The sequence below is a fragment of the Phocoena sinus genome, chromosome 2 (genome assembly GCF_008692025.1).
Source record: "Phocoena sinus isolate mPhoSin1 chromosome 2, mPhoSin1.pri, whole genome shotgun sequence".
In the NCBI taxonomy this organism is placed as follows: domain Eukaryota; kingdom Metazoa; phylum Chordata; class Mammalia; order Artiodactyla; family Phocoenidae; genus Phocoena; species Phocoena sinus.
In genome coordinates, this window is record NC_045764.1 from 75,498,155 (window position 1) to 75,517,546 (window position 19,392).

Genomic DNA, 19,392 nt, shown 5'->3' on the forward strand with positions numbered 1-19,392 from the left:
AATAACCCAAGAGAGCAAAAACAGGTCATAGAGAGGATGATGACAGCACGAAAATCATGACAGATGTACCAAGAGGGACATGATGTCTCTCTACCCTGTGGGATGCTTTTCTGATGATGGATAACCTGGACCTGGACCTACCCCGAGAAAACTCCAGACAAACCCAAGTTAAAGGGTATTCTACAAAATAAACAGCCTGGCGCTTCCAACGTGTCAAGGTCATGAAAGACAAAGAATGACTGAGGAACTGCCCAGAATAAAGGAAGTTAATGAGGCAAGACAACTAGCACAGTGCAAGACCCTGGACCTGGATCCTGGACCAGGAAGAGGCTTTTTTTTTTTTTTTAAGATTTTTTTTTCCTTCTTTCGCTCTAAAGAACATTATTAGGACTCTTGGTGACACTTGAATAAGGTTTGTAGATTGGATAATAGTACAGAATCGATGTCAATGTTTTGATTTTGATGTTTGTTATGCAAGAAAATGCCCTTGTATTTTTTAGGAAATATACACTAAAGTATTTGAGGGTGGAGGTAAAGGGGCATCGTGTCCATAACTTACTCTGAAGGTTCAAAAAAAATCACAACACATGTATGTGTGTGTGCATGCTTGTGTATGTGTGTAGAAAAAGAGAGCGAATGTGTGAGAAAGAAAAAGCAAGTGTGGTGAATAGTTATTATTTATAGAATTTGGATGAAAAGTATATAGAAATTATTTAAATGATTCTTGCAATTTTTCTGTAAATCTGAAATATTTCAAAATAAAAAGTTAACAGGGGAAAAAAGATTAAGGAAGCTAGGATGAAGAGCTGTTTAGAGACAAAAGAGCTGGGCTTCTGGGTATTAAATTCTGAATGGGATTCAGAAAGCTGGAAATGGAGGTTTGAAGGCGTCTGGGGGGGCTGAGTAAAACCTGGTTAAAAGCAGAGCTCGAAGGCAGATTGCCAGGGCTGCTCTCTCAGTTCGCTCCTTAACAACCAGCAGTAGTAACAATTGCTTAAGTTATTCTCATTTCTCTCTGCTTCAATTTCTTCACTCCATAACAGCAACGATAAGGCTATCTGCCTCACAGATGTGGAGCGAGGATTGAAGGACATGATAACAAGAGACCCACGGTGCCCCGTGAGGCACAAGGTAACTGTCCATTAGCGACTAATGTTGGCCCTGAGATGGGGTTGATGCTGGGAGAAGGGAGGAGGCCAGGTAAGAAAAAGGCCCAGGACAGGATCCCACTGAACCTCCCATTCAGAAGTCAGGAAGAGAAAGGAGGTAAGTGAGGTCTGAGTTGCCCCCGAAGAGGCAGCGACAAGGAGACGCCGGAAGAGAGAGGCTGGGGAAAAGGGTGCCCGCTGGCACCAGATGCGGGGCAGAGACCAAGGAGCAGGGAGACAGGGTACAGGCCTCAGCTCTGCAACCTGGATACCTCTGCTGGAGCCCTACTCGACAGCAGTTTCAACAGAAAGGTGGGGCTGAGGCCAGAAGGAGTAAGTGGGCAGTCCGAGGCGGGGAAACCTGAGGACAGTTCAACAGAGGCGCAGGGTGCAGAACTGCGCTGCCCAATCCAGCAGCCGTCAGCCCCAGGTGACTATTTCAATTGAATTTAAATTAATTGAAATTTTACAAAAATCAGAAATTTAGTTGCTCGGTCACACTTGCCACATTTCACGTGCTCAGCAGTCACATCTGACTACTGGTGACTATATGGCTACTAGTGACAATACGGCTAGTGACCACCACGCTGGACAGCACAGATACAAAACACTTCCATCACTGCAGACAGTTCTCTTGGATGGAGCTGGAACTCTAGCACAATTTCTTTTACTATGAGAAGATGATTTGAATATAGGGTGGAGTGAGGGCTGGGGCAGAGTAAGGAGGGACCAAAGAAATTAGAGAAAGGGAATAACAAATGGAGCAAGTTCCCAAAAGAGGCAAGGAGGAAGGGGAAAAGTCCAGACAAAGTGTGCAACACATGTGAGTTAATCTTGGGTAAGGGACTGATAGACATTTCCTTCCTCAGAGGGAGGAAATAAAGAAGGACAAAGATGGGTAAAAAAGAATTCTTGGGGTGGTAAGGAGGGTACAGTGGGAACTAACATTAAAGCAGAAGGCAGTAAACTCCAATGTAAACATTCTTAATCTCATGAATGAAAAAAGGCTGTCTCCAGAAAGGAAACTGACTGGAAGTTTAAGGAATGGAAAAGTCTGGCATAACCTCTAATGGAATGCAGCTGGGAGTTCATAAAAGATGGATTTTTTTTTCACAGAAAAGTAAGACCTAGGTGAAATTAGAGCTAGCATAAGTTTACAGTGGAACCAGTGCAAAGGTCTTTGTGATAACTTGGCAGACTGGGAGAAGGAAAAGCAGATGATGAGGGTGATTTTGGATTGAGGACTGGAATATGAGAAGTCCAACACGTTAAGACAAAGGATTCTGGGATTCTGGACAAAACCGAAATGGCTGGAACGTATACACTCCAAATAGATAAACAGAGACATAAAGGGATTGGAACAGTAAGTGATTACGGGACCAGAGTCTTCAGTGACGGTTAGTCTGGTGCAGTTAAGTGGAAAGAATCGGCGAAGCAAACTGACATCCAAGTTCCAGATCTTGAAGGTGGAAAAAATTCCCATGACTCAACAAGTTCAAGAAGTGAGTGGCTCAAGTAAAGTAGAAATCAAGGCCATAGATGTTGATGTTGAGGACCTTGATGAACTTCAAGATCAGTGAATTAATAGAGCCTCAACAGTGATGCCAAAGTCACCAGCAAGAGACAAGGTAGAGAACAGAACCAAGTTAGTTGTTCATGTTTGTTTCTTTGTTAATTTTTTTGTAGCATCAAGTGAAGTGATTCCCAAACCTGGGCATACATCAGAATTACCTGGTGAACTCTCTTTTCCCTCCCCATCTTCCCTCCCCTTCTGTTTCCTTCTTTTTGGGTTTGTTTTTAAAATAAAAATGTTTAGGTCTTGCCCACCTGATGATTCTAATGCGGTATGTTTAGGAGAGTCTAAAGGGCTGCGTTTTTCAAAGTGCTCCAGGTGATTCTGAGGAGCCACCACGTTTGGCAAGCGCTGATTCAGAAGATAAGGAGGGTATAGGGCACAAGCAGACAGCATGACATGTTGCGAGAAGACTCTGTTAGGGATGGGTTAATGGTCTGGAGGCAGCACTGAGAAGCAAGGGGAAGCCCAGTCCCTGCACCGATTGAGATGGGAGAGGGCTGTTCTGAGGGAAGTTGTTCACTCAGGCTCTGGAGCTAGGGGACGGACAGGTGATGGACTCAGCTACAGCAAAATGAAAACAAAGGCATGTGGCTGCAGGATGTAAGAAACAAGAGACTGCAAGGCAGGTTGGAGACACACAGGTTAGCAGCCTGCAGGACAGGAGGCTGAACAGTTTGTTATTAAGGGATCCAAGTGTAATGAGGTGTGATTCATTAAAGGGTCTGTAGGGCTTAGCGGCTGGATTCTTGGGCAGTAAGGATTTTTCTATCTGAACGCTATCAGATTTCTAATATGTAAACCATTACAGATTATTAAACCTTCGGGTAAACAAGCTTGCAGAAGCTTATTCATTAACATTGAAAAATCTGTCTTCCCAACACACATTTTTATACAGATGAAATCAGACTGGAAGGAATATCAAGGTTTGCTTTCGAGCAGAAAGACAGATGGGGCAACCCCAAACCTGTGAGAGGGACAGGGCATTCCCTCCCTTCGCTCTCCCAGGAAGAGGGGAATTTATGAACTGAGAACACAGAAAGGGGCCCCAGCCAATGTTAAGAACAGAAGAGGTGACACAGATGACTGAGTCTCAGGAGCACAGCTACGCTCACCCGCCCCCCACATCCCCCAATGGGTAAACGCTAGGGATGTTTCTCAGTAAAGAACATATTTACTTTCACAAACCCAGCTCATTTAAAGAGCAAGCTGCAAGTGTTCGCCCCTGCTTCTGAGACAGCTGCACTTCTGTAGGTTCAAATCTGCTTACTCCTATGAAATAATTTCTAACACTGACATACACAGACTTTAAGATGAGGGCGTGAGCGCAGCCAGGCACACACGCACGCGCGCGCACACACACAACCTCGTGCATATTGAAGAAATGACTCACTTCATTTGCTGCTGCCTCTGCCACTATTGGGTTTTGATTCTACCTGTTCAAATACAAAGTTTCCTATTAGATTAACTACAGGGAAGAACTCAGGAGTCTGAACCCTGATTTGGGGCATGACTTTAGAGCACTCAAGAGGCTTTAACCTGGGCATCAGGAGAATCCACTCTCTCATATGCTTTCTCTCCGTAATCTTTCACAAAACGGTAACATATCTTACCACTTTGAGAGCCAATTAATGGAAACCCCTGGTAGAAGAAACAAGGCTAAGCCTCGTATGTCCTGTACCTGCGGTACTTGGGGGCCCCTTCTCAGCTCACCGTAAGACGGCACAACAGCACCCTGGAGCTTCAAAGAACCCGAGCCCCTCCTTTTAAAGATGAGAAAGGGGTGGGGAGGGGGCAGAGAGGTGAACCCGCCCAAGGTCACTCTGCTCTGAGTAACGGGACGGCTGACTTGGCACTGCTCTCTGGCAATCCGTGCTCCACCCCAGCTCCCCCAAACAGTCCTTCGGGGCTTCTGCTGGCTTGCTAGCATGCAACCTCCCCCGGCCCCCGCAAAAATGCAACGCCAGTCGCGCTCGGTGCCCAACTTCATCCCTTCGCGTCAGCATGCAGTTAAACCCTCCGGCCGGCAGCAGGTCACATGAGCGTCAGCTCTCTCTCCCCCGAGCCCGGCCCCCCGGCGGCCGCCCCAAGGTCACCGGCTGGCCCGGGGAGCTCCCGCCTCGGGCGACGGGAGACGGCAGGGCGGGGGCCCGGGGCGCGGCACTCACCGGCGCGGGGGGCGGGCGCGCCGCGGCTGCCCATGTCCTCGCCGGCGCGGCTGGGTGCGGCGGCCGCTGGCGCTGGCTGTGCTAGGCGCCCGGCTGCGGGCCCGCGCCGCGGGGAGCGCCGTCCAATCAGCGCGCGCCTGCCGCCTGGCCCGGCGCGCGGCCCGGCCGGGTTCGCGGCTCCCGGGGGGCGCGAGCAGCCGCGCGCCGCCCGAGCGGCTTCCGGGCGCGTTGCCTGGACGCGGTTGCCGTGGCAGCCCGAGCTGGAGGCTTTCCCCGCGCCCGCGCCCAGCCCCGCGGCGCCGCCCCTCCTCCCTCCGCTTTCCCACACCCAAAATAGCCTCTCCTCCCGCTGCTGTTTCCCACCCAGCTCGCAGCCCAGCCGCTCGGAGTCGGCGGGCGGGGATTTCGCTTATTGGAAAATAAGTCCTCTTGTAGGGCTGGTTGACTTGAAGAGAGGGGTGTTGAAATGGTGCCTGATTAAGATAATAGCCATGGTGCCTGCCCTGTAGTTCTCTTCAGAGCCCTAACATCCGTTATTTACCAGACCTCTTTCCCACAGAAAGCGTTATTATCTACCCCCATCCCCTTCCAAATCGAGAAGTTATTTTATGAGGCCACCGTCTGGGAAACAGCTTGCGCGTTGACGCCCCACCTGTGCAGCGGAACTAACTAACCCTCGAGGCGGCCAAGTGTCATCTAATGAATCACCTTGACACCGGCCACTGGGACCAAGGATCCGGTCTCATGGCAGCAGGCACGACGCAAGAAAGAACTGCTACCACCCCTCTTCTTCACATCCCTTCCTCCTCCCTTCTGCCTCGCCCGCCTCCTAGGGCGTCCTAACTCTTTGCACCTTCCTCTCAATGTGCATTCTGAGCAGGATACACACGCCGATCCACTCAGAAATTTGCTTCCTCTCTGTGGACGGGATTTAAGCAGAGTTGGGGACCCCCACCTACGCCCACCTCCGATTCATACCTCTTTCGTGTCGCTAGTATTTACCCAGGAAGGGTGTTCCTATCCGTCTCCTCCACCAGCCACAGCCTCTCCGACCCAGGGAAAGGGGGAATTTGGTAGAAAGACCCTGGGCTGTGGAGTCAGGCTGAGTTGTTCTGGAGTCCTCTCTCCAGCAGTTACTTCTATGTGGTCTTGGATATTCTGTTTCCATACCTATAAAACGGGATACTATCCCCACAAAGGGCTAATGCATCCATAACATTCAGTGAACAATGCTTATTGGATGCTTGTCAAACTCTAGGAACTGTGCATACACAATGGTGAAAAAGAAAAAGAGACAGGAATCTCTGCTCTCATAGAGCTTACAGCCGGAAACACATCAATCAAATAACCACAGACAGCATGAAACTGACATTGTGATAAGGAGAGTGCATGAGCTTGAGAACTATGGTGTGGAGATCTGACCTAGGAGCATCCCTTTAGCTCAGTGATTATTCTTTCCTTTCTTCCCTTTGATTCCCATTGCCTGGCACATGGTACGCACTCAGTAAATGTATATGGAATTGAATCCTACGTCATCCTGATAACAGTATCACTCAGTTCCCCACTGACTTTCTCCCACTGAAAATATATTTGAAACATGCATAACTCTCTGCTATGTCTGGAAAGACATGCAGGTCTTACGGGAAAGTACTCATTCAAACCCAGAGCCCACCATCAAGAGTCCCAAGAAAGGTTCAAAATGTTCCTTGCCTGTCCCCACTGGGTTGCCTTCCAGAGTGTAAGGTGTACATCTCAGATGGGCACATGAAAGTCCCCTCTGCCTCATTTCTTCCACCCCCCGCCCTTACTATTCCACGCTCTCCCCTGGTCCCAGCTCCATTCTGCCACTCTCCCTTGATTCAGAGCCGCAGGGCACCCATTCCTGGCTTCCTAGGAGAATGGCAGCAATCCTTATAATCCTCAGAGTAGAGCATCTGCAAAACAGAGGGAACTCCCTCCTGTACTTCTGCTGTCCTTCAAAGCATAACTTTATGCTGTAATTGCCACAAGATTCCATCACTCTCAAGGGTAGAGAAGAAGAGGACCTGGTAAATGAGGGCCCTTGCTACGTACACACACCATTTTATTCTGGCTGACTTTAATTTCCTTTTAAAAAATCATATCAATTAGCATAAACAGAATCCAAAAATTTTAAAGATTCATTAGTAAGAAGACAAATAATTGTAGCTCTTGCAAACTCAGAATTCCTCAGTAGGAATCCTGAAGTTTCATAGTAGAGCCACGACTTCCCACTTCTGACCTTGTCTTCCCCCCTGTTCAGGTGACATGTTTTGAATCCTGAGGAGACACAGTGCACAATGATTTAAGCCTACCTTAATTTTTTTCCAACTCAAACTATTTCTGTAGGATAAATTTCAAAGAACTATCTGTTTTTCCAGAATTGTTTGATTGTGACTCATTACAGGAAATGGATTTTTTTTTTTTTGCGGTACGTGGGCCTCTCACTGTTGTGGCCTTTCCCGTTGCGGAGCACAGGCTCCGGACGCGCAGGCTCAGCAGCCATGGCTCACGGGCCCAGCTGCTTCGCGGCATGTGGAATCTTCCCGGACCAGGGCACGAACCCGCGTCCCCTGCATCGGCAGGCGGACTCTCAACCACTGTGCCACCAGGGAAGTCCTTTCGTGGGTATTTTTGAGTTACTGGACTGCTGTGGGTTAAGAAAAGACTGGCTGCCAGAGAAATGCAGGAGGAGGTGTGGGTCACTCTTTAGAGAAGTTTGGTAGTGCAGGGAAGGTGAGAAATAAGGTCAACAGAGAGGTTTTTAGTGCTAAGCGAACATTTTCAAGATAGGAGAAAATATGCTTTGCATTTATATGTGCTGCTGGAGTCATGAAGAACCAGAGAGCACAATACATCATTTGGCACTGACTAACTCAATCTAAATTCTGCCCCTAATTTCATCATCACCATATCCATTTCCTTTTAAAAAATCTTTCATCAAATAAGAGAAATCTTACATTGAAAAAAGGTGGGGTTCAGACCGTGGGACATTATTCTCTTAATAATCAGTTAATAAAATATGTGTTATTCTTTATGACTTTTCTTTGGTGGTTTTCTTTGTTGATAATAGTAACATCTTAGAATTAAGGAAATCCCTTGTTTTCCTCTTTTATATGTAAAAATAATGGATTTTTCACATGTTTTGAGTAAACTGTAATTGACTTATCTGTTTTTGCTAATAACTTCCCTTCATGTGTTAGCTAATTCAAATATGATGTTTTGCTTATGGATTTGTTGGTATCTATCCATCTCACAAGGTTTTTTTAAAGTAATTATAATTAGGGCGCAACCAGCAGGGAAGCGTAAAATATTGGAAGACTCTTCCTAGTAGTGTAGTAGTGTTAACTTAGGAGGTGTTATCTATGTCTTAACTTAGGTAATTGCTGGTGTACACAGCAGGGTGAAGGCAGCCTGAGTTGTGTTGAAACAGCAAACAACTGAGCCTTAACATAATACTACTCACTAGAGAGTGAAATCTGGAATAAAGGAGGATTTATCCAAAGAGTTTATGGCCAGAAGTTCTAGAATAACCTAATAATTAAACTGATTCATCCAAAACCCATTTCATTGGCAAGGTGAGGGAGCACTGTAGAAAATTCCATTTCACATTGATTTTTTTTTCAAACTGATGCAAAATATTTATTCCAAGTTAGTTATTTTATGCAGTAGTTTTCCCCCTCAACAGACTTGTGATAACCACATCTTTTAAATCTGTAAATAATGTTATCAGAATAATCTTAATCTTTGAGATCTCACAAAAATGTATATTTTACAATCCACCCTGAACATCAAGGCTGCAAGAAGAACACATTTCCTATATCCAAATATTTTACAGCTGTACCCAGAAAGAAAAAAAAAAAAGGAAAAAACCATATACGCTGGGTTAAGGGCTAATGTTACCCGAGCAGCCGGAAATAAAATAAAATATCCAAATTATTAGCATTAATTTAATACAGTTATAACTTCAACAGTCACTTTGTCATTGACAGTGATTGCTTGAGCACAGGGGTGAGTGCCCCAAGGGCTGGTAGTAGAAGCTGCTGTTGCAGACCCGCGTCTCCTCCTCTCTGCCCTGCCAGCTCCCACCTGTGCATCGCGCCCCATATATACTGTGTGTATGTGTGTGTGTTTTAAAAATCTTTCCCACCACACAAAGTTCTATTAAGCGGATAACAGGGAAGAACAACAACAAAAGCTAAACAAGCCAGTCGCTCGCTCTCTCTTTGGGATATGATTATTTCCCTTGTGCATGAAGTATTTAACAACAACATAAGAAAAAGAAAAGGAAAAGGACGATTTCTTCTGTATAACCCCGAAACACACAAGCCGAGTTTACTGGGTCAGATTTAACAGTAAGCATTTATATGCCTACTTCCAGGCATCGTCATCAGATGCTTCACTGCTACTTGTTTCTGTGTCGTCTGAGTCCTCAAACTGCTTTACAAGTGTTTCTCCAAGGGGAGAACAGGCTAGAACTCTGGCTCTGCAAGAAGCCATTCTTCCCAAAGCCATTTCTTCTCAGCTCCTCTGTCTTCATGTGGAACTCTCTGAGTTCATCCTCTGTGAGGGGAAGGCAATTCTCATCTTTTTCAGGATACTCCTGCCATCCCATTGCTTTCAATAACCTGTGCTCTGCTTCCAAAGAGTGAGAGAGGACCTCCCCTTCGTCTTCTACGGGGAGAGCAAGACAATTCTGATGACAGCCTTCCTCTCCATTTTCTTTTGGGTCAGGTGTGCTGTTGTCCTCTGAATCCTCCAGCTTCTCAGTCTCTGCTCTCTGAGAAGTCTCCATTCCGGTCATCCTTCAGAGTCTTCAGGAACTCGCTCTTCCTGTCAGTAGTTCGGCAGGTCAACTTGGTCAGACGAGAGGAGCTGATCTCAGTCGGAGGAGTAGTGCTGGCGGGGACTCTCTTTGGGAGAGCTTGAAACTATACCACCAGCCAGTACTACTGGTTTGGTAACAGAGATTGGACTGGTAAAAGCAGACTCCCAGCTAGAGGAAAGGGATCCTGATTTGTGTTCCATTCTGTTAGCTTTCCATGCACTGGGCTTGGATGGAGGTGGTACAGGCTTAGGAACCAGGTTCTTATAGACACTTGGAACCATGGTTGACAATTTGTTTCCGTTTGCATGGTGAGATCCTGGTGAGGTGAATGCAGCAGAGAAGGCAGCAGCAGGATCTTGTTTGTAAACTTTTTTGATGTCTAGCATTTTGGAGGGCTGCTTGGCACTAGGTGGGTTTTCCCACACTCCAGAAGGGGTCCCAATAGGTCTGCATGGCTGACTCTGTTTGTCAGCTTCTGGATTCAAAGAAGGAAAGTCGTCTTCTTCAAACTGCAACCCTTCCACCTTATCATCTTTCTTCTCTTCCCTAATCTCTGTAGCTGGCTTTTCCTGAAAGGCACAGCCTTTCCGGGAGTGGAAGCTGCCATTCCAGTGGCGATGGTTCCCTGTGCCACCCCACTACGCTGGCTCATGCCGTCGTGACCTCGGGAAGAGCCGTGCCAACCAGATAGGTTCCCTGTGATTCCAGCATATGCTCCCTTAGAGACACCAGAGTCCACGGAATCATGGCGGAATAGGGAGGGCTGGGGCCAGGAATCTCCTGTCGTTCATAGAGGTCCATTGTTAGAAAAGCCATCAGAGGAATTATGTCGACGACGGCTTACTCCAAGTCTACCATCTCCTCAGGGTAGGTGCTCTCCGTGGTTTTCAAAGGTGGCCGTAGGTGACTTTGCTGACTGTGGTGCTGAGAAATTTAGCCAAGCAGGAACAAAGTCATGCTGTACCATTTAGGTCCAGTGTCTCTCTTCAACAAGGTGAGGCATCCAACCTCATGGCCAGGATCCCAGAGTGTAACCTCTGTGGTCCTGTTTCCTGAACTCCTTGAGTCTGCCAGCTGGATTTCCACGAGGTTCTCTTGTTAAAAGGGTACTTAAAATTAGGCTGGCCTGCAGCACACCTTATGATGAAACACAAAGAAGCCAGGCTCTGTGTGGATGGATTTCTCAGTCCCCTCAGTTGCTCATCTTAAACTATCTAGATCCTGACATGTTTCCAAAAGGGGAAAGGGGAAAAGGGAAGGGGGAGGGGAACATAAAAAGTATTTGTTACATTTAAAAAATAGGGGAAAGGGGAAAGAGCTATATTAATGTTCACCTCATTCAACTTCCTTGAGTGATGGCCCTATGATGTTGCTTAAATAGATAATACATGGACATTTGCACATTGAATGCAAACACTGCTCATAAAAAATCATAGCTTAGAAAGACAGATGGACTTTTGTTTGGGCAAATAATGTCATTGAAGTGATAGATCAAAAATAAAACACTGAAGAGCTATAAAAGATCTTCTGAGCAGTCAACTCTAGTAGCAAAACATCCACATTACAAAGCCCTTAGTTTATAAATCTCATTTTACACAGCTGCTGAAACTAGTGTGCAGGTATGTATTTATATTTGACTTATCCTTCAAAATCTAAGGACATAAGAAACCTTGTTGAAAAAAAAAAATCAGACAGGAACTTGATATGCTTTTCCCTCAAAAGAATAGCAGCTCTCAAGGCAAATTTCTTGGTATAAAGCTCTCAAATGTTTCTTCTATTTCTTTGGTCTTCACTATTTATAAATTCACAGCAAAATCAAAACAAGTAGAAAGATAGGGCTTAAGGAACAATCATGGAGAAAGTTCCAAAGTGAGGTTTTCTTCTCTTCAGTTTTCTGTATTTCACTCGCTCTGCCCTTTCCTGAAGACCAAACGGAGTTAATGGAAGGTAATAAGAATCTTCTGCTCCAGTAGATAAGTCACTTTGCATCCATTTCCATCGTTATTCAATCATTTTAAAGGCCACAGGAATCTATCACTTTAGCTCCCTCCTTCCTTCACGTGCGGGCGCCGTTAAGACTCCTGCACACTGACTTTGGAAAGAATTTTCCTTCCTGCAATTTTCAGAAAATAGGCCAAAAAAAAAAATATATATATATATACTGTATAGTCTTTAAGCTCTTCTGAAGTTTCATGCCACAATAGCTCATTTCAGTATAGTTGAGAAAACAATCATGTTTATTTACCATGTATTAACCAGTCAGGACACCACAGTTTAGACAATGGAGCCCCACGTAAGCTGACACTCTTGTTTTAGCTTCTCTGCCAAATAGTACATCGTTGGACAGTGATCCTCACAGGTACGAGAATTAAGAGACAACTTTCACTTCTGTTCAACAACAAAAAAAGAAATGACAATAGCCACTAAATAACGATACACACAACATACATGATACATTATACTGTGTGCCATTCCAAGCCACATTGGCGTGAAGCAAAGGAAAAATCAGGACTATCAGTACTGTCCTTATTGAAATTTTTGATATTTTGTTCTTCATGGATTTTTGGCACTAATTTCAATTTTTAAAGTATTGCATTAAAATATTATTTATCTTCATTACTGAGTTTTTTGGGCACCCCCTTAAATTTTGCACTTACGTGCCTTACCTCACCTGGGCCCTGGCCCTGATGCTATAATAGCCAGTGTTTATGTGTCAGGCCCTGGGCTAAATGCTTTACCTATAGTATTTAATGCATTCCTTGCAAAAATCCGTGAGTAAAACTGAGGCTTAGAGACATTGCTATGGCTTGTCCAGGTCCCAAAGCTTTACGGCACTAGAAAGAACGAATACACAGATAAAGAATATGGAGGGCTTCCCTGGTGGCGCAGTGGTTGAGAGTCCGCCTGCCGATGCAGAGGACATGGGTTCGTGCCCCGGTCTGGGAAGATCCCACTTGCCGCGGAGCGGCTGGGTCCGTGAGCCATGGCCGCTGAGCCTGCGCGTCCGGAGCCTGTGCTCCGCAACGGGAGAGGCCACAACAGTGAGAGGCCCGCGCACCGCAAAGGCCACAACAGTGAGAGGCCCGCGCACCGCAAAAACAAACAAAAAAACAAACAAACAAAAAAACAAACAAACAAAAAAAAACAAACAAACAAAAAAAAGAATATGGAGGCTTTGTTTGCATGTAAGTTTCAGATAATTTATCTGTAGCTCACACCTTGGCAGAGATGAGTCACAGATGAAGAGGCAGTTACTGTGTCTGATGTATAGTGTATAGCTAGAAAGCCTCCTGTTGGGATTTGCAATATTAAGCAGATTTCTAAGAGGGAGTAGAAATTTCATCATGATAAGATATTTGATAGGGCTGGTAGATCAATAAATGAATTGTTGATAATCTTGATTAGTGGGTGGGATTTTCAGATGTTGGTATTTGATATCCTTGTATTTGAAATACAACATCGATCTTTCATGCTATTGGCCATAGTTAGATTTCATGTAAGAATAATAATGACATATATTGTATAAATTTTAAGTGCTATTTTTGTGGTTTGGTGGACTTTGAACCTGGGCACTTCTGATGCCACTGCCTGTGTTTTAACCAGATGCTGGATGGCCTCCCAATGATCACGTCAGACTAGGAAGGAAAAATGCATCATAGGGGCTTCCCTGGTGGCGCAGTGGTTGAGAGTCCGCCTGCCGATGCAGGGGATACGGGTTCGTGCCCCGGTCCGGGAAGATCCCACATGCCACGGAGCGGCTAGGCCCGTGAGCCATGGCCGCTGAGCCTGCACGTCCGGAGCCTGTGCTCCGCAACGGGAGAGGCCACAGCAGTGGGAGGGCCGCGTACCCAAAAAAAAAAAAAAAAAAAAAAAGCATCGTAAACTTCAGTACATAATGTGCGTGGCATAGTGAGACGTGAATAAACGTTGCTTCAGTTCCCCTTTTGTTCCCCCAAGGATTGTGCATATCAAAGAATATGAAGAGGGCTTCCCTGGTGGCGCAGTGGTTGGGCGTCCGCCTGCCGATGCAGGGGACACGGTTCGTGCCCTGTTCTGGGAGGATCCCACATGCCGTGGAGCGGCTGGGCCCGTGAGCCGTGGACGCTGCGCCTGCGCGTCTGGAGCCTGTTCCTCCGCAGCGGGAGAGGCCGCAGCGGTGAGAGGCCCGCGTACCGCAAAAAAAAAAAAGAGTATGAAGAGTAACATACAAACAATTTTATTTTGGGGAGCACAAATTAATTTTAACACTCTATCTGATTTCTTACACCTTCACCCAAGTCTACATTGGCAAAGAGTGAAAATTTAGTATAATTTTCTAAATGAACCCGATAAAAGAATCTTTAGTTGAAATACACAGAGCCAAAAATATTTTGGGATTTGAGCATCTTCTTAAATAATGAAACTGAAGCAAGTGCTTTATGAGTGCATGCTTGCTAGCAAAAGGTATACGGAGTGCTACCTTTTAAAGTCCTGATTAATAGACAATACATATGCTGCACTTAAAATTAATATGCAGTTGTTCTTACAGGAGAAATACCAAGTGTAACCCTCTTTGTTTCCTCTCCAGCATTTGAATACACTTTAATTGTTTTCATGTACATACAGCAGATTTCCCAAGGTCATGTGGATGAGCTGTAGGAGTTTGTACCAGGAGCTGTAGCCACCTCCCACCCCCCCCCCCCCCCATAGTCATGTAATGGGTTTTCATCACGATACACTCAGGAGGTAACTTTCTCTTCCCCTTAGAATCATAAATTGTAAATCTGACACATTCTTTTTTTCTTTTTAAGGAGGATTCATGCTGTGAAGTTCCTAAACACTACTGGTATGTGTTCAGGCTAGTTACTTAACGTCTCTTTGACTCAGTTGTGTCACCTGTAAGCTGGCAGTAATGCAGTGCCTACTTCACTGGATTCTAATGGAGATCAAAGGCACTAACTCATGTAAAAAAAACTTTAGGGCAGCACTTTAGTTACTATTTTAATATTATTTATTGTATCTCATATCATATAAATTTTATTATTACTATTTTCTCCCAGGACCCAATCAGAAGAGTGAAGGTCTAATTAATATTGGCTCAACTATTTTATCTTACATATGCAGACAGAAGTTGGTAATTAATCTGGTTGACTTGCTCCTCACACAATTACTGATGTTGCTTGTCTTGGAACAATTCTGAGTATCCTTTTGGTGTCAGCCACACCCCAAACCATTTCTTTCCACGGCATGAAGTTATCAATATCCTAGTCAAACGGATGTACAGCGCCTAATATCCCGATCATTTTTGGCTGCACCTAACACAGATTCCAAGTTCTCCTCTAAGAACAATGAGTGAGATTGTCACACTACTGCTTCTGCCTTATTTATCTGCATCCTTCCTGCTCCACCTATATGATTCAAGCAAATTAAGCACCCACCCAGGCCCTTGAAAAGGGAAAGAGGCCTATGCATAATACTTGGTGCTGTGGCAAAGGTGCAGATGGCATCACTAGCCCATCGTCCTTCCTCCCAGTGCCAGTTGAAGTCACTCTGCTCCCCATGGACATCTCTGAGGATGAAGATAGCCAGCGATGGCTGAGGAGTCAATGATTACCACTGCCACCATCAACACCAGACAGTTATCTGGCCCCTGCTTTCAGCTGTTTGGTTTATTCTTCTGAACTATAAAGTAGGATTTCAAAGCATCACCAGAACAAGGAAGACTTTTACTTCCCTACTCCTGCCACCATCTGACCTGGGTTCTGCCCTCTAAGATTCTTTCCTCCACCTGCCTACCCTGTTCTTAGCACCAGGAGTAGATGTGGCCCATTCCTGACTAGTATCTCTGCCCAAGTCTCTTACATCAGAAGTCAGGGCTGAGGTTTTCCCGGCTTATTTTCTCCCAAATCCAGTCAGAAGAGTGAGCAAATAATTATTATTGGTTTGACTATTTTGTTTTATTTCGGTCATTTCAGTACTCAGAAGTTGGATAGGTCTTTTTTGGATAGGTCTTAGTGACAAATACAAAAGTCTTGCTAATTCATTATAAATTTAAAACACAAGGGGCTTCCCTGGTGGCGCAATGGTTAAGAATCCGCCTGCCAATGCAGGGGACAGGGGATCGAGCCCTGGTCCGGGAAGATCCCACGTGCTGCGGAGCAACTAAGCCCATGCGCCACAATTACTGAAGCCCATGCGCCTAGAGCCTGTGCTCTGCAACAAGAGAGGCCACCACAGTGAGAAGCCTGCGCACCACAACGAAGAGTAGCCCCCATTTGCCACAACTAGAGAAAGCCCTCTCACAGCAACGAAGACCCAATGCAGCCAAAAATAAATAAATAAATAAATAAACAAACAATAGATTTATTAAAAAATATATAACACAAGCATACACAGTATCTAACCTTAACATAATATGTTTGACATTTCTTTTTGCAAGGAAGAGTCTATTCTTTTTCCAAGGGGAGAAAATAATAATGATATCTGTAGAAAATTTTTCACAAGAGATATCAGCTCGCCTTTTGTTAAACTGAAAGAGAGAAAATTATAAATCAAGCTTTAAAAAAACTTCAACACAAGCATTTTTATGAGCAATATTGGATGACACGCCAACCAATAATACTGCCCATAATAAGCCCTCTAAAGTTGCAGAAACTACACAAGAAAATTTCTTATAACTGTAGGACATGATCATCTAGATTGAATAGAACCACCAAGTACCTGGCACAGTGAATTAAAAAAAACTCATACCAAGGCAGTTCTTTTTGAAATTTCTGAACACTACAGATAAAGAGAAGATCCTAAAATCTTCCAGACTGTAAGTATATCACAGACAAAGAATCAGGAGTCAGAATGACATCAGACTTCTAAATAGTAATACTGGAAGCAAGATCAGTACCTGTAAAATTCTGAGAGAGACTTATTTCTATTATAGAATTCTACATCCAGCTAAACTATCCATTGAGTCTGAGGGAAAAATAAAGACATTTTTATATATGCTACTTTCCAAAAATGTACACTTTCTCAGGATTTTACTGAGAAATGTAAACTGCATAAGAAAGTAAGCTAAAAAGAAAGAGACATGGGCCCAGGAAGTGGAAGATCTACTCCAAGATAATAGTAAAGAGAATTCTTAGGAATATGATAAAAGTAATACCAGGACTGATGTCCAACAAGTCTCATGGAGAGCAACCAGTACAGACTAAAGCAAGAAGTAGAGCACCATAGGAAGGATACTTCCAAGAAATTAGAGAGAAAAAAAGAGAGAAACGGATTATCTAATATGTTTGTGCCACAGTGAAAGGAGTTATAGTTCTATCAAAAAGTCTGTAGATGGGACTTCCCTGGTGTCACAGTGGTTAAGAATCCGCCTGCCAATGCAGGGGACACGGGTTCGAGCCCTAGTCCGGGAAGATCCCACATGCTGCGGAGCAACTAAGCCCATGTGCCACAATTACTGAGCCTGTGCTCTAGAGACCATAAGCCACAACTACTGAGCCCCTGCTCGCCACAACTAGAGAAAGCTCGTGCGCAGCAACGAACACCCAATGTAGCCAAAAATTAATTAATTAATTTTAAAGTGTTTTTTAAAAAAAATGTCTGTAGATGAATTAGTGAGAGGTACAAAAAGAACTAAACCAATGGCCAAAAAAGGCAATCGTTAATACTAAGAAAAGAAAAAAGTTGTCTGCAATCATACATAGCTCAGCTGTGAACAATAGACATAATGTAAACATCGATTATCAGTGTAATCAAAAATTGTTACCTCACCATATTGGGGAGATTGGAGGAAAAGTGTATGTGGCAGAAGGTAGACTGAGGCATTTAAGAAAGCTAAATCCTCATCTTCCATAGTAGAAAGTCAATAGGTAATAATTAACAGTGAAAGATCAAGAAACATCAGTATAAACATCTTTGACTTTATATACTAAGTATTGATACATGTATTTCTCTGATGCAAAAAGAAATTAAAAGAAAACTCGAGTTATGAGGAGAAAATCATAGAGTATTTAAAAAATATATGTACCTATTATTTTGAAAATCCTCAGGTTATTTACTTAAGAGTCTTATTACTGCCTTTCTTCCTAGGACATAATTTCTGTATTTCTATTTCAGGCACTTTCAAGATGTGTTGTTAGCAAACCACAATTCTTCCCTTCGAGAATGGCATTATGAAACCTTTTATAGAGGATGTAAGACTCTAATTTAAAAACAAATTTTGTTCAAAAGAGCATAAACCCACATTGACTGCATAGTAAATTGTTCCAAATTTATTTTTATAATTTTCTGAGAAAAAAATCAGTATATGGCTTTTCCTATCAGTTTTAGCCCATTAAAAATAGAACAGTCAAGATAAGGCCTATTTGATTAATACAAGATCATTTTCCAGATACATAGAATATTCATTTAAGGTATGGGTGTGTGTGTGTGTGTGTGTGTGTGTGTGTGTGTGTGTGTGTAAATATAATAATGTTTCAGAGCAAGGAAAAAGAAAAAAATTATTTTAGTTAGCTTTTTATAAGCTTTACGAATAACAAAAAGCCAGGGGACTTTTTTCCATTACTCAGATAATGAAAATCATTGCCTGCTGAACATATATTACATGCATTATCATGCCACAGAAGGACTCCAAGATTCAGAGCAAAATTTTCAGATTTGGGTTCAAATTTTGGCTTCATCTCTTACTAACAGGATGATTTTGGACACATCATTTAATTTTTTTCAGCCTCCATTTCCTCATCTATTGGGAACCTAGACTGTGATAGGCACTATTTTGGGCATAGGGGATACAGCAGTCATGCATCATCGATGCCCTCATGAAGCTTATATTTTTTTTAACCTTTTTTTTTTTTTTTTTGGCCATGCCACACGGCATGCTGGATCTTAGTTCCAGACCAGGGATCGAACCTGCACCCCATGCAGTGGAAGCACGGAGTCCTAACCACTGGACTGCCAGGGAATTCCCGAAGCTTATATTTTAAGTGGGGAGATAATAAGCAAGCAAAGCAATTTTAGATAGTGATGATCCTCATGGAGAAAATAAAAAGAGCCATAGGACAGTGGCCAATATGGAGCATGTTGGCTAGTTTAGAAAGGATGGCTACCATGGACTTCTATAAGAAGGTGGTATTTGACTGACACCTAGATGATCTAAAGTCAGCTATATAAAGATCTAGGGGAAGAGAATTTCAGGCAGAAGAAACAGCCAGTCGAGAAGGGACTTGGCATACTTGGGGCTAAGAGGAGGCTGGTGTGGCTTAAGCTCAGAAAGAGAGGAAGAGAGGGGAGTATTAGATGGATTCAGAGGGCAGTGTGCATAGGAGCTTGAAAACTGCAGTAAAGAGCTTGGGTTCTATTTGAGATGAGAATCAAAAGACAGTTTTAAGCAGGGGAATAACCTGATCTGATTTGCTCTGGTGGCTGTCCTGAAAATGAATTACAGGAGGGCATAAGAGAAAGCAGAGAAACTAGTTTTAAGCTATTGGGTGTATTGTAATGATGACGTAATTGGTATGATTACGGCTTGGATTCCAATGGTTGCAGGGGAGATAGGGATAGAATTGGACTGATTTTGGATATAATGTAAAGGTAGAGTTAAGCAAACTTGTCATGAATTAGTTAGGGATGGAGGAGAGAAAAATCAAGGTGGTGGTTGTTTTTACAACCTGAGCAACTGGG

At 43.9% G+C, this 19,392-nt stretch overlaps 2 protein-coding genes across 5 annotated transcripts in view; both read right to left on the reverse strand.

Moving 5' to 3' along the window:
• The window catches only part of FAM81A (family with sequence similarity 81 member A), a 125,785-nt gene that overhangs the window by 74,053 nt on the left and 32,340 nt on the right, over positions 1–19,392 (reverse strand). Inside the window, exons 1-2 of one of the 4 annotated variants that reach the window (XM_032622632.1) lie at positions 4,890–4,969; positions 4,115–4,157 (exon numbers count right to left, since the gene is read on the reverse strand). The exons of 1 other annotated variant lie outside the window; for it this stretch is intronic. The gene's annotated coding sequence lies outside the window, so the exon portion shown is untranslated. Of the gene's footprint in view, positions 1–4,114; positions 4,158–4,889; positions 4,988–19,392 lie in introns of those variants that run through there. 2 more of the 4 variants (XM_032622629.1, XM_032622630.1) reach the window with 2 other exon arrangements.
• GPBP1L1 (GC-rich promoter binding protein 1 like 1) lies at positions 8,540–11,126 on the reverse strand. Its single transcript, XM_032622616.1, is given in 5 exon segments — positions 8,540–9,345; positions 9,347–9,676; positions 9,678–9,814; positions 9,816–10,372; positions 10,375–11,126. Coding segments are annotated over 5 exon segments (1,419 nt in total). The 5' UTR covers positions 10,703–11,126; the 3' UTR covers positions 8,540–9,278.